Source organism: Furipterus horrens, unplaced genomic scaffold (genome assembly GCF_987537825.1).
Source record: "Furipterus horrens unplaced genomic scaffold, mFurHor1.1.pri manual_scaffold_13, whole genome shotgun sequence".
Classification (NCBI taxonomy): Eukaryota; Metazoa; Chordata; class Mammalia; order Chiroptera; family Furipteridae; genus Furipterus; species Furipterus horrens.
The window spans coordinates 40,876,559-40,889,857 of NW_028327183.1; the positions used below are offsets into that span (position 1 = coordinate 40,876,559).

Below are 13,299 nucleotides of genomic sequence, written 5' to 3' on the forward strand. Positions count from 1 at the left end.
GATGGAGATAGATCCTTCAGAGCTGGGATGAAAGGGAGGGAAACCTTACACTGTACTATGAATGATAATAATAACAGCTATTATTTATTAAGCATGCACTCTGTGTCGGCTCTGTGCTCAAAACGGCACACACTGACCTCCCTTAATGCTCACAAACCTATGGACGGGAACGGTGTTCGTGCCCGTTTTACAGGTAACACAGCTGACGCTCAGAAAGCTTAGGTCTCTCTCTGAGACCCGACAGAAACACACCAAGTGCTCAGCGAGCACTTGGACACAGATGGGCACAGGGATGGCTATCCTCAGCCTTCTGTACTCTGGGTAGATTCTTAAAAGGCACCCCTTCCTCAAGTAAGGAACGACAACTTAGTGTATTATTATGCAATATGAACGACTCTGTCCAAGGATTCTTCCAGAGTCCTGGCAGGAAGCCAGCCTGGCTTCACTCCACACACTTGCCAACACTCTTGCCCATTCGTGCACACTTTAAGTGCCATCGCGCCCCCAACCGCACAAGGTGGGGTCTGATCAGAGTGTGACCGGGGAACAGGAGTCAGACCCCCTAATGAACTGGGTGTGGGAGAGAAACACTTCAGTGAATGTTGGGAGAACTTTGGTCATAGCTCAGCTGTGCACAAGCGTGTGTGCGTATGTGAGCACGAAAGCATATGGCTGCACGCTCTCCTCAGCGTGCACATGAACTCATTTGCTGTGAGTTTCTGAAGGGTTGGCTCCCTCTGATGGATTTGGGATCTGCTGTAAGACCCAGCTAAGAGTCTCAGAATCACCTTCTTACTCCCAAATAATTCAGTATATATTCCCTTAGAGGTGGCATCCCCAAGCAGTGCACAATCTGAACATTCACACACACCAGCCTTAGATTTGTGTTTCTTCAACTAAATGCTACGGAGGCCCCCCGCCTCCCACAATAGAAAACTTGCCACACTTGAAGGACCAATGATCGAGATCAAGTGAGAGCAGCATCCGCTCCTCTGGACCCTGCAACTTTTATAACAGGCTAGGAATCTCGAGTTTCTCAGTTTCCATGATCTAAATATAACAACTCCGGTTTCATGAATTGGCTGCTTCCTGCTCACTGGAGAAGGATGAAGATGGATCCATAGGGTCATACCCTTTATCATTACAAACACACTTTTCAACAATTCAGTGTCAGAACCAAACCTCATCCTTCCATGTGCATGTCACTTTAAGAGGCTTCACGAAACCTTGACTAGAAGAACCTTAGAACTGTGGTGTAACAAACTGTTGAATCTTGGAACTGCAGCATCTACAATTCATGATCCTGAAGTCTCGGATTCCCAGAACCTAAGACTCAAGAGTGCTTGAAACACTGATGCTTGGAACTCTTGATGCTCAGAATTTTAACATCAGAAGCTCCCCAGCACACATCTTTGGGGACTCCTCGGGTGGCTGACGTCAGTCTCTAAGCTCGGTGTTCCTTCTGAGAAAGAGTCAAGAGAGGAGACTAGGGTCTGGAGCTAGCTGGGTTCTGCCAGTGAGGCACTTCTCCAGAAGAAGAGAGAACAACTAACAGCTTTGTCCTGCAAGGAGAGAGGGGAGAGGGAAGACAGAACAAGCATTAATCCTCACACTCCTCAAACTTAAACCTGGAAAGGGGAAAGCAGGAGTCCACCGAAGCATTATCAAAGGCGCCAGGACAAGTCACAGTCTAGCCACCAATGCCTGGACCACACCTGTCCAGACAGGACACTCTCAGCTTTGGTTCTCGGAGAGAGCCAACGGCTCGAGCCAACTGACAGTGCCGGGGCTGAGGTGGGAACAGGAGCCCTCGATTCTGGTTCAGGCCCTGCCAAATTGTGTTCCAAAGTGGCTGTACCATTTTGCATTCCACCAGCAATTGGTGAGAACTCCTGTTACTCCACATCCTTGCCAACATTTAGTGTTAGTTTTGGATTTAGCCATTCTAATAGGCTGTAGTGCGTATCTTGTTGTTTTGCAGTTCTCTAATGCCATATGTTGTTGAATATCTCTTCATACGCTGTTTATGTGTATATGAGGGGGATGGAAAAACAGAATTTATTTATAAAAACTTGTGTATTTATTCTCAAATGTTTAAACTTCAGTCACCTTCAAAGTACCCTCCATTTGGTGCGATACACCTATTGAGACATTTTTTCCACTGCTTAGAAGAGTTTTTGAACTCATCAGTTTTAATGCCTTTCAGTGCTTCTGTTGTTTTTTGTTTCACCTCTTCCACATTGGCAAAACATTTCCCTTTGAGGACTTTTTTCATCCTGGGAAACAAACAAACAAACGAAAAAGTCACTCAGGGCAAGATTGCATAAATAAGGAGAGTGGGGTATGAGGGTCATGCTGTTTTGGGTCAAAAACTGCTGAACACTCAGCATGTTGGGGGCAGGCGTGCTGGTAAATCACCTATCATGAAATGGGCAAACATGTTGAGTGTTCCAAAAAAAATTCACTGAAGCCAAACACAGCCTCTCACAACAATGTCAGCTGGTACACTGACACAGATAGGTTCCTAGAGCACTTACCTAGCTGGGGTAAGCCTGTACTACAAGAGGCCTGCCCTTTAGAGTATAATTCTGGGTTTTTATGGGTCCCCCACATACATTGTTTGGCCCATTTTAAAATTGAGTTGTATGCTTTCTAATCTCTGAGTTTCAGGCCCAAGGAGTTAGCAGAGAAGCCTGAACCAGAATTGAGGGCTCCTGTTCCCACCTCAGCCCCGGCACTGTCAGTTGGCTCGAGCCGTTGGCTCTCTCCGAGAACCAAAGCTGAGAGTGTCCTGTCTGGACAGGTGTGGTCCAGGCATTGGTGGCTAGACTGTGACTTGTCCTGGCGCCTTTGATAATGCTTCGGTGGACTCCTGCTTTCCCCTTTCCGGGTGTAAGTTTGAGGGTTGTGGGGATTAATGCTTGTTCTGTCTTCCCTCTCCCCTCTCTCCTTGCAGGACAAAGAGCTGTTAGTTGTTCTCTCTTCTTCTGGAGAAGTGCCTCACTGGCAGAACCCAGCTAGCTCCAGACCCTAGTCTCCTCTCTTGACTCTTTCTCAGAAGGAACACCGAGCTTAGAGACTGACGTCAGCCACCCGAGGAGTCCCCAAAGATGTGTGCTGGGGAGCTTCTGATGTTAAAATTCTGAGCATCAAGAGTTCCAAGCATCAGTGTTTCAAGCACTCTTGAGTCTTGGGTTCTGGGAATCCGAGACTTCAGGATCATGAATTGTAGATGCTGCAGTTCCAAGATTCAACAGTTTGTTACACCACAGTTCTAAGGTTCTTCTAGTCAAGGTTTCGTGAAGCCTCTTAAAGTGACATGCACATGGAAGGATGAGGTTTGGTTCTGACACTGAATTGTTGAAAAGTGTGTTTGTAATGATAAAGGGTGTGACCCTATGGATCCATCTTCATCCTTCTCCAGTGAGCAGGAAGCAGCCAGTTCATGAAACCGGAGTTGTTATATTTAGATCATGGAAACTGAGAAACTCGAGATTCCTAGCCTGTTATAAAAGTTGCAGGGTCCAGAGGAGCGGATGCTGCTCTCACTTGATCTCGATCATTGGTCCTTCAAGTGTGGCAAGTTTTCTATTGTGGGAGGCGGGGGGCCTCCGTAGCATTTAGTTGAAGAAACACAAATCTAAGGCTGGTGTGTGTGAATGTTCAGATTGTGCACTGCTTGGGGATGCCACCTCTAAGGGAACATATACTGAATTATTTGGGAGTAAGAAGGTGATTCTGAGACTCTTAGCTGGGTCTTACAGCAGATCCCAAATCCATCAGAGGGAGCCAACCCTTCAGAAACTCACAGCAAATGAGTTCATGTGCACGCTGAGGAGAGCGTGCAGCCATATGCTTTCGTGCTCACATACGCACACACGCTTGTGCACAGCTGAGCTATGACCAAAGTTCTCCCAACATTCACTGAAGTGTTTCTCTCCCACACCCAGTTCATTAGGGGGTCTGACTCCTGTTCCCCGGTCACACTCTGATCAGACCCCACCTTGTGCGGTTGGGGGCGCGATGGCACTTACAGTGTGCACGAATGGGCAAGAGTGTTGGCAAGTGTGTGGAGTGAAGCCAGGCTGGCTTCCTGCCAGGACTCTGGAAGAATCCTTGGACAGAGTCGTTCATATTGCATAATAATACACTAAGTTGTCGTTCCTTACTTGAGGAAGGGGTGCCTTTTAAGAATCTACCCAGAGTACAGAAGGCTGAGGATAGCCATCCCTGTGCCCATCTGTGTCCAAGTGCTCGCTGAGCACTTGGTGTGTTTCTGTCGGGTCTCAGAGAGAGACCTAAGCTTTCTGAGCGTCAGCTGTGTTACCTGTAAAACGGGCACGAACACCGTTCCCGTCCATAGGCTTGTGAGCATTAAGGGAGGTCAGTGCGTACCGTTTTGAGCACAGAGCCGACAGAGAGTGCATGCTTAATAAATAATAGCTGTTATTATTATCATTCATAGTACAGTGTAAGGTTTCCCTCCCTTTCATCCCAGCTCTGAAGAATCTATCTCCATCCAGCAAGGTGAACAGAGAGCCCATCTGCTTTTTCTTGCTCTCCCATCCACGTTGCACCGTCCTTTCCTCCCGCCCTCGCCCTGCCATTCCTGGCCCCGCCCCTTCCTCTAGCCCCTCCCTCTAGCCCCTCCCTCTAGCCCCTTCCTCTAGCCCCTCCCTCTAGCCCCTCCCTCTAGCCCCTCCCAGGCCCCTCTCGCCGTTTGCTCCTCCCACTAGCTCTGCTCAGTCACGGTCGCGGCTCTAGCTCAGCGGGGCAGGAGGCTCATGGTGTAGGTTCGTGGGATGGTGGCAAAACCCACATGTTTGGGGGACACGTCGATGTCCTGGGGTGACTGCGGGGACTTGAAGCGGAAGTTCTGCATGATGGTGGTGAGGAAGAGAAAGAGCTCCATTCTAGCCAGGCCTTCTCCTAAACAGTACCGCTTTCCTGAAAAGACAGGGTGGGAGGAGGTGAGGCCTGCTCTCCCCGCCACTTCTCTCCTCTCACCTCTCGGGGAGGAGGGGACGGTATATCGTGGCCTGAGAGACTCAGAGAAGTCCCCAGTCCTCCCTCAGCCTCAGTTTCCCTTGGACATGGGATGGGGTTGAGCTGTACCAGGACGTAGCAATGGGAATTTCAGATGATCCTTCCTCTGAAACACAACGCTATGGCTGCTGTGCTGTCACCTCCTTCTCAGGAATCTGAAGGATTTAAGTGACCTTGGACAAATCTCTGACTCACTCTGGGCCTTGACTTTTCTCACCTCTGAAATGGGTACAACCATCCCTTTCCTTTTGCCTGTGCTTAGGTATTTGGTAGTTATGAGGGTTGCAGTTGGTTGGCTGCAGGGTAGATCACAAGAGAAGAACTTCCAAGCTGGAGAACGATACTAGGCTACACCCACAGAGGGGAGCTGGGATGAAGGGATCCCTCTTGGTGTGACTGAGGGCTGGGCATCAGACAGCGGCCTCTTACCGATGGAGAAGGGCACAAAAGCATCACTCTTCTTAAACTGCCCCTTCTCATCTAAAAAGTGCTGGGGGTTGAAATCTTGAGGGTTGGAGAAAACCTTGGGGTCCTTCAGCACAGAGCCCAGCATCGGAAACACTTCGGTGCCCTGGCGGGGAGGCGGGAGGGGATTTGATAAGCTGGAGGGGGAGTGGGTGAGCTGAGAGCACATGGGGTTAGAGGGGGAATTTGGGTGCCCTAGGTGAGGAGAAATGGGAGGCAGGGGAGGCAGGTTCTTCTTTGAGGTAAGAGCTTTGGGGGACATGACATTTATGTCCCTGAGACAGGAAGTTCGGGGGACGTGGGGTCCGTGTCTCCCAAGGCAGAAGGTTTAGGGGATATGGGGTTCATGTCTCCTGAGAAAGAAGTTTGAGAAACACAAATTCTGTGTCTCCTGGGGCAGAAGGTTTAAGGAACATGCAGTTCACGTCTCTCAAGGCAGGATGTTTGGGGGCCATGAGAGTCAGGTCCGCAAGGCAGGAAGTCTTGGGGAAGTGAGGTTCATGTCTCTTGAGACATGAAATTTGGGGGACGTGGGTTCATATTCCCTGAGGCAAGAGGTCTCGGGTAGATACGGGATTCTGGTGTCTCTGAGTGGGAAAGCTGAAGGGGCACGTCATTGAGGAAGTCTGTGGTTGAGGGAGTGGGACAGGCGCCGGGAAGCTTCTAAGGGGTGTGGGGCGTTGGGTCACGGGAGCAGGTTGGAGGTCCCTGTACACAGGGCAAGGGTGGCACCTTGGGGAGCAGGAAGTCCCGAAATTTGGTGTCCTTGGTGACTCTGTGGGCCAGGCCCATGGGGATGACGTCTCCAAATCTTTGGATCTCGTGGATTACCGCCTCCGTGTAGGGCATCCTGGCCCGGTCTTCGAACTTGGGCTGACGGTTCTTGCCAATCACCTGATCAATCTCTTCATGGACCTTGGCTGCGGGATAAAGAGGAATATGTTTAGGAACTAGGGCTCTCGGGGCAGGGATGATAGTCTAAAGCTGTACAGCTAGATATATGACATGCATGACATTCACATGTGACATGGAGGTAGATCATTCAAAACAGGTTGTCCAAAAGCATTGTTGGCACAGGGTCCTGTCAACCTGGCTGTGCCAGAATCATGGGGGAAGCCGCAGGGAGGAGTCCTGGAGAATGGTCTGAAGGGGCAGATAGTGGGGTGCTTCGTGGGCTCAGCGCAGGAGCTCTTTACCAATCAGTTGAGATATTTTCAATATTTTAACAGCTAATGAAACTCAGCTGCTGCCTATTAGCCGACTATCATCACCTGGTCTCTGTTTAGCAGACTGTGTCCGAGGGTCCAGGGATCTGAGAGAGGCGAGGACATGCAGTGGGCTCAGAGGAATTTTGCGAGTCTGTGGCCCTCACTTCCCTGCCCCCTCCAGCCTTACCCTCCACGTCTGGGTGCTTCATGAGCAAGAGGAAGCCGTAACGAAGCGTTGTGCTGACCGTCTCAGAGCCCGCAAAGAAAAGGTTCAGTGTGGTCATTACCAGGTTCTTCAAATGAAACTCGGTGTTGGGGTTCTTCTGCTCCTGTAGGGAGGGATGGTGTCAGGCCTAGCCCACCCCCCCATGCTCTCAGGGGCCTTCTGGAGTTTTTTCGTTGGACCCACCTCTCGTAGATTCAGACCAAAGGTGGGAAGAGGGGCCCTGGTCCTGCCAGACCATTGCCTAGGCTGTGGTTCTGACTCAAATGCTCTTCTCACAGTCTTAAACAGCTGACTGTCTGTCCTTTAATTATCGGCTTAGTTGTCACTTTTTAATTGTAGAAATATTTAGAAAGAGAGCAGTAGAGAGAGACAGTGAGTGAGAAAGAGAGATCAAGAGACCACGATAGAATGTGTCTGAGTTGAAGAGAGATTTCCTGAAATGCAGACAGAATTGTAAGCAGCTGTGTACTATTCCTTCACTAAAAACCATTCTTCTGGAGAGTCCACTCCTTGCTCCTTTCACCTTGAACTTCAGACTCCATAAAGCCCTGTCTTCTTTCTTCACAGGAAGGAGATTGACATCCAGTTAGGGGTACGGACCCTCCACTGTCACACAGTGTAGCCAGGACACCTGTCCACACAGATGTACCTGATAACCAGGGAATGAAAGGTAAGAGCATGGCAGCTAAAGGCCCTGGCAATAGAGTCTGAGAGACCAGGGTTTGAGCTAGGTTCCACTGCTTCCTCGCTGTGCGACCCCGGGCACGGCATTTCTAAATTGGGGTCATAAAGCCTCCTCCAAGAGCTGGTGTGAGTGTTAAGTGGGCGAATGCTGTAAAGTTCTTAAAGCAGTCCCTGGTGCGTGGTAGTGTTATAGATGTGCTTGTTATGATTTGCATATACAAATCCCGCTCATGGGTGAGGGCTCGGTAGAGAGAACAGTGATGGTTAATTAACTGGGATTGTCAAGATTATTATGATGCGCTGGCTAATCTGAATGGGCCTCTTTCTCTCCCACCTCCAGCCTGACTTCTATCTGCTTGGCTTTGGACGTCTCGGCACAGGCTGCTGGCGTGTACCTCCTGCATGCGGATGAGGAAGGAGTCAATAAAGTCCCGCGGGGAGTTGGGATCCAGCGTGCGTTGGTTCTGCTCCACCTTCTTGGCTATAAAGTCCTCCAGCCCCTGAAGCTCCTTAAATGCCTGTTGCTGTGGCCCTGGCAGGTGTTTCATCACTGAGTAGAACATCTCGAAGAGCTGAGGATGGGGCGAGGAGAAGAGAAGGGAAGGACAGGTGTCGGTGGACATCCACTGATGGGAGCGGGTCCTGTCTCAGGGCAAGGGAGGCGCTGGTTTAAAGGCACCTGTCCAGGTGTTTAGATATTTAGATGGGGCTGTATAGAATAGATACCTAAGTTTTCATGGGAGTGAAGTGTTCAGTTCCCCGTTTTAGAACTTAGGTATGGTAAGTTGGGACACATATCTAGAACTCTTCCCTCCCTCCTTCCCTTCTTTCCCTTTCTGTGTTTGTAGGGGGAGTATAGTTGAGATATCCAGTATTGGAGACTGAGTATTAAGCACCTGTCCTGGGTTCGTGCACAACTGTTCAGTTATCCAAGTGAGAAGACGGGTTCTGAGGGGACCCTGTCTAGAGCAGGATAGGATTTGGGGCACCTGTGTCCATGTGGGAGAGTAGGTGGCTGGTTGTGGCAGGGGCAGAGTTGAGCCAGGCTGAGACCGGTTACCTGCCCCATAGATGTAGCTGTGAACTGGAAGCTTCCCAGCATCATGCGCAGCAGTGACAGGAACTCTTTGTCCTCGTAGTCAAAGCGGTTCCCAAAGACAATGGAGCTGATGACATTGGAGACAGTGCGGCTCAGGAAGTAGGTGGGATCGATGAAGGCGCCTGGGAGGTGGGATGGGGTCGGGAAGGCAGAAGGGATTTGGCAGAGTCAACTTGGTAGTCTGAGGCCAGGCTGAAAATTCAAGGAATGCCTTCCCCCAGCCAAGTTCCCTTCGCAGGTCAGAATACGTGTGTCTGTGTAGGGTGTTTCCCTCCTCTGTACTCTGGGGTCCCCAGCTCACCACGCGTGTCACGAAAGGCCTGGATGAGGAAACCGGCCTCCTCCTGGATGCGCTCTTCGATGCCCCGCTTGCCCATGCCGAAGTCCCGCAGCGTGGCGATGGAGAAGCGCCGGAGCTGCTTGGCACGCTCCCCGTTACTGAATGCAACACCTGAGAAGGGATTGTAGGAGTTGGGAGTGGGCAGAGTGGTGGGAAGGGGAGTGAGAGGGGGAGAGTGAGTGAGAGAGAGAGAGAGAGAGAGAGAGAGAGAGAGAGGGAATGGCACTCAGAAAATACAGAAAGACAGAGACCAAGTTGGAAGAAAATCAGGAGAGGGGCAAATTGTTGCACAGACAGAAATGCAGAGACACTCAGCTGAAGAGAGAGAAAGAGATAGTGAAGGGAAGGGAGGGAGGGAAAAGGAGCTATCTGGAGATCTGGGAGGTGGAAGTAAAAATGGAGAAGGATTCTAAAACTGAGGTGGAGAATGGACCAAAATATATACAGAGAAACAGAGAGGGTCTGGGGACAGGAGAATATAACCAGGAAATGGAGGCATGGGGATTTTGAAACATAAGACAAAGGGAAAAGCGAGGCAGGGAGAGGGAGAGAGAAGCATGGGGGCGCGCAGTAGCTGGCAAGGAGAATAAGGCAAAAAGAAACATGGAGAGAAAGGACCAGGCTTCCAAAGCAAAAAACCCAAGGGCTTCTGAGAGATACAGCAAAAGGAGAGCTGTCTAATGAGAGAGGACTGGGAGTTGCGGCAGAGAGAAGCAGGGAGACGCAGAAGCACTAAGACAGGTTGCTGAGGACACATGAACAGGATGGAGATGGACGAGACCAGAGCAAGGGCTCTGACGCAGCCTCAAGTAGGTGTACAAGTTGGGAGATGAACGCGGGAGAAACCGAGGCTATCAAGTCTGCTTGACCACATGCCCCCCGCACCCCCCCGGATGCTCCTCACCATAGCCTTGGGAGAGCCAGTCAAAGGTGGCCTGCTCGCCTCGCCCACTGAATTCCTCCGCATGGTCCAGCAGAGCCTCCTTCACAGCCTCATGGCCACACAGCACCACGACGCGCCGCAGGCCCAGGTGGACCGTGAACACTGGGCCGTAGCGCTCGCTCATCTGATGGAGAGGGGTGGGAGTGGTGAGAGCGAGCAGCCCCGACTCTGAACAGGCTCTGTACGCAGCCCTCACAGACTGGGATGCACTTTGCCCACGTTCTGATACCGGACATTCCAAGAGCTGGTCTTTCCCGGCAAGAACCCTGACGCTGAACCTTCAAAACTCCCCCTTCCTAAGATTTTGGCCCAACCTCGCCAATCCCCTGCCACAACGTCCCAGCCAGATGGCGCAGGTGCGCAGCCCCACCCTACCACCCGTCTCTCCCGGCCCCGTGACACCTTCATGAGGGAGTTGTACATCTGCTCTGTGTTCAGCTGCAGGTAGTTCCCAATGAAGGGCAATGCTGGTGGGCCAGGAGGCAGCTTTCCCCAGAGCTTCCTTTGCCGCCAGGCAGACATCAAGGCTGTTATAGTCAGGCAGGCCAGCAAAGCCGCCAGAAGCAGCCCTGAGGCCAGCATGGTGGCCCTGAGAGTGATGGTCAGCTCGTGTCGTGATGGCTGGGATGGTTTGCCTTTATGCTCCCTGGGACAAAAGGGTGGATTTTGGTCCTGATTATATAATTGCCTCATTTCTCCTCCCAACTACACCCCCTGGGGTGCTCCCCGCCTATCCTGGGATGCAGCCAACAGAGGAGGAGGTGAGTACTCCTGGGCAGATTAACAGGGAGTGGGCCCAAGCCTGAATTGTGGCCCTTTATGAGGGGCCGGCCCAGGACTGTGGACTTGGGAGGACAGAGACAAATTGCAGAATGGAAGATTCTGGAATATTTGCATTGTGAGCCCCTGAGCTTGGGATTTGGGGTCTCAGAGTGAGAAGGGACCCGAAAGTTGTGGATTTCGGTGTCTTGGGAGAGAAGAATAAAAAATTTAAGGGTATTGGAATAAGACAAAATGCATGGCTGTGGATTTGGGATTTTTTTGGCTGAGGAGGGATGTAGGTTTAAAGGTCTTAGGATGAGAGAGAGAGAGAGAGAGAGAGAGAGAGAGAGAGAGAGAGAGAGAAGCAACTTCAGTTGGTATGCTGAGGTCTGTACTCCTGAGAGTGAACTGTTCAACTAGGACCCTTATACGTGTATTTCTCTGCTGCTGCCGCCCATGCCTCTGTTGCAGGAAGATTCTAATCCCCAGGGTTATAAGGAAAAACATTCTTTGCACTCCTTGACACAGTTAAGATACCAATTCAAAGTGGTAGTCTTAGGTTTAATATTTTGTTGTAACAGAGGCATGGCCAGCCAGAGCAGCATCAAGGGTATACGTGGGTCCTGGTGAGCAGTCCACTCTTAGGAGTACCGACCTCAGCATGGCAAATGAAACTGCTTTGTCCTCCCCTCACCACCTCAGTTCCCTAAAGAAGGATCTTTCATGAGCAACCACCCTATGGCTCCACATATCACACAGAATGTAGTCTTTCCCCTGAGTGCTCCATAGATGAGGGACCAAAACCTGTTTGGGACACATACTAATAGGTGTCAGCCTATGGTCTTTCCCCTGAGCCCAGCATAAGTCACAGCTTCATTCAAAGACTCACAAATTGGTCCAGGCCAAGACGAATTACCCAAGGTTACATTAAGGAGGTCCCCAAACCCATAGTATTATCCCTAAATACTCATTAACTAGTCGAACTTTCAACTTAGGTCAGCCAAATCTCTAACAGATGCTCAATAGGACTCAACAATGCAACACAAGGCAACACAGCTCTGACGAACGTTGGCTTACCTAGTGGGGGAGCCCGAGCCTGTATTCTAATTTAGTGGTTTGCCCAGTTAGATGACCTGGGCAAGGATCGTGACTTCAGTTGACCCAAGTACCAGTTTAGCAGCTAGAATAACAAACCCCACCCTGGCAAGGATGAGAAAGGGGGGAATTCCCTTCTAGGAACCTGCAACACTACATCCACCATGTGCTGTCTCTAGGGCGTTCTGTGAAAGGGTCATGATGATGTTCAGCATGTGGTTTGTTTATGCAGCTCTGGTCTCTGATCTGAGCAGTGGAATCAAGGCATAGAAGCAGAATGGTGAGGCAAGAGGAAATTTTGATGAGAGAAATGGTATTTGAAATATGGTGACTCATAAAAAGCTGGATTAACAGATCCCTCCTGCACAGCACCTAGGGTGCGGATTCCCACGTGCATTCATGCATATCCACGGAGAAAGCAACACAGCACCAGTACCTATTGTGCTTCCGGGACTTGTATGTCTATTTCCTTTGCCAAATTAAGAAAGTTGTCTTTCATTTTTTTCAACTTCCTCTTCTCCTTCGGGCACCTTTATGATTTGGATGTTGGGTACATTTAAAGTTGTCCCAGAGGTTCCTAAGCCTCTCCTCGTTTTTTCTTAAATTTTTAAATTTTTAATATTTTTATCTTTAAGTATTTTTTATTGATTTTGCTGTTACAGTTGTTCCAGTTTATTTTTCCTTTGCACCACCCCCCAAATCTGGTACCCTCCTTCCCTCCAGCAATTCCTCCACCTTAGTTCATGTCCATAGATTGTGCATATAAGTTTTTTTTCTTCACCCTTTCATATATTCTTAACTTCCCCCTGTCTATTTTGTTCCTATCAATTATGCTTCTTAATCCCTGTATCTTTTCCCCCATCTCCCCTTTCCCTGTCCTTGCTGATAACCCTCCAAATGATCTCCATTCCTGTGATTCTATTGTTCTGGTTGTTTGCTTAGTTTGTTTTTGTTTTTTAGATTCAGTTGTTGGCTTTGTTGTCATTCTTCTCGTTTCTTTTTTGAATTCTTGCTTCTTCTTTCTGTTCTGGTTGATTGTTTATTTCTTAATTTCGTTCCAATCATTGATTTGAATCCCGGCTTCCTTCCCTTTGTTGTTGGTATATTTTTCTTTATTTCAGTGTGTGTATCTTCATTTCTTTCTTAATTTTTTTTTGCCACATTCAGTGAATTCTCTGAGCATTCTTATCACCAGTGTTTTCAACTCTGCATCTGATAGGTTGGCTATGTCTATTTCATTTAGTTCTTTTTCTGGGGTTTTGTTCTGTTCCTTTATTTTGGCCATATTTCTTTGCCGTTTCAATTTGGCAGACTCTCTATGTTTGTTTATGTGTATTAGGTCCAGGAAGCACAGAGAGTTCCAAAAAAGTTGGAACCAAAGAGGACTACACCAAGACACATCATAATTAAAGTGTCAAAGGTCAATATAGA

General features: G+C 49.5%; 1 protein-coding gene and 1 long non-coding RNA gene across 2 annotated transcripts; one reads left to right on the forward strand and one right to left on the reverse strand.

Moving 5' to 3' along the window:
* Window positions 1-4,688: 4,688 nt before the first annotated feature.
* On the reverse strand, window positions 4,689-10,618 carry LOC149994708 (cytochrome P450 2A13-like). Its single transcript, XM_090261256.1, has 9 exons — window positions 10,414-10,618; window positions 9,973-10,135; window positions 9,030-9,179; window positions 8,690-8,850; window positions 8,025-8,201; window positions 6,907-7,048; window positions 6,244-6,431; window positions 5,476-5,617; window positions 4,689-4,947 (listed from the first exon to the last, which is right to left on the reverse strand). Exons 1-9 carry the CDS (start codon window positions 10,591-10,593, stop codon window positions 4,766-4,768), a joined length of 1,485 nt encoding a protein of 494 aa, XP_090117382.1. The 5' UTR covers window positions 10,594-10,618; the 3' UTR covers window positions 4,689-4,765.
* LOC149994709 (uncharacterized) lies at window positions 4,924-9,215 on the forward strand. The gene is made up of 3 exons (XR_016507879.1): window positions 4,924-5,274; window positions 6,741-7,615; window positions 7,970-9,215. It is a non-coding gene; the product is annotated as an uncharacterized LOC149994709 (long non-coding RNA).
* Window positions 10,619-13,299: the final 2,681 nt, after the last annotated feature.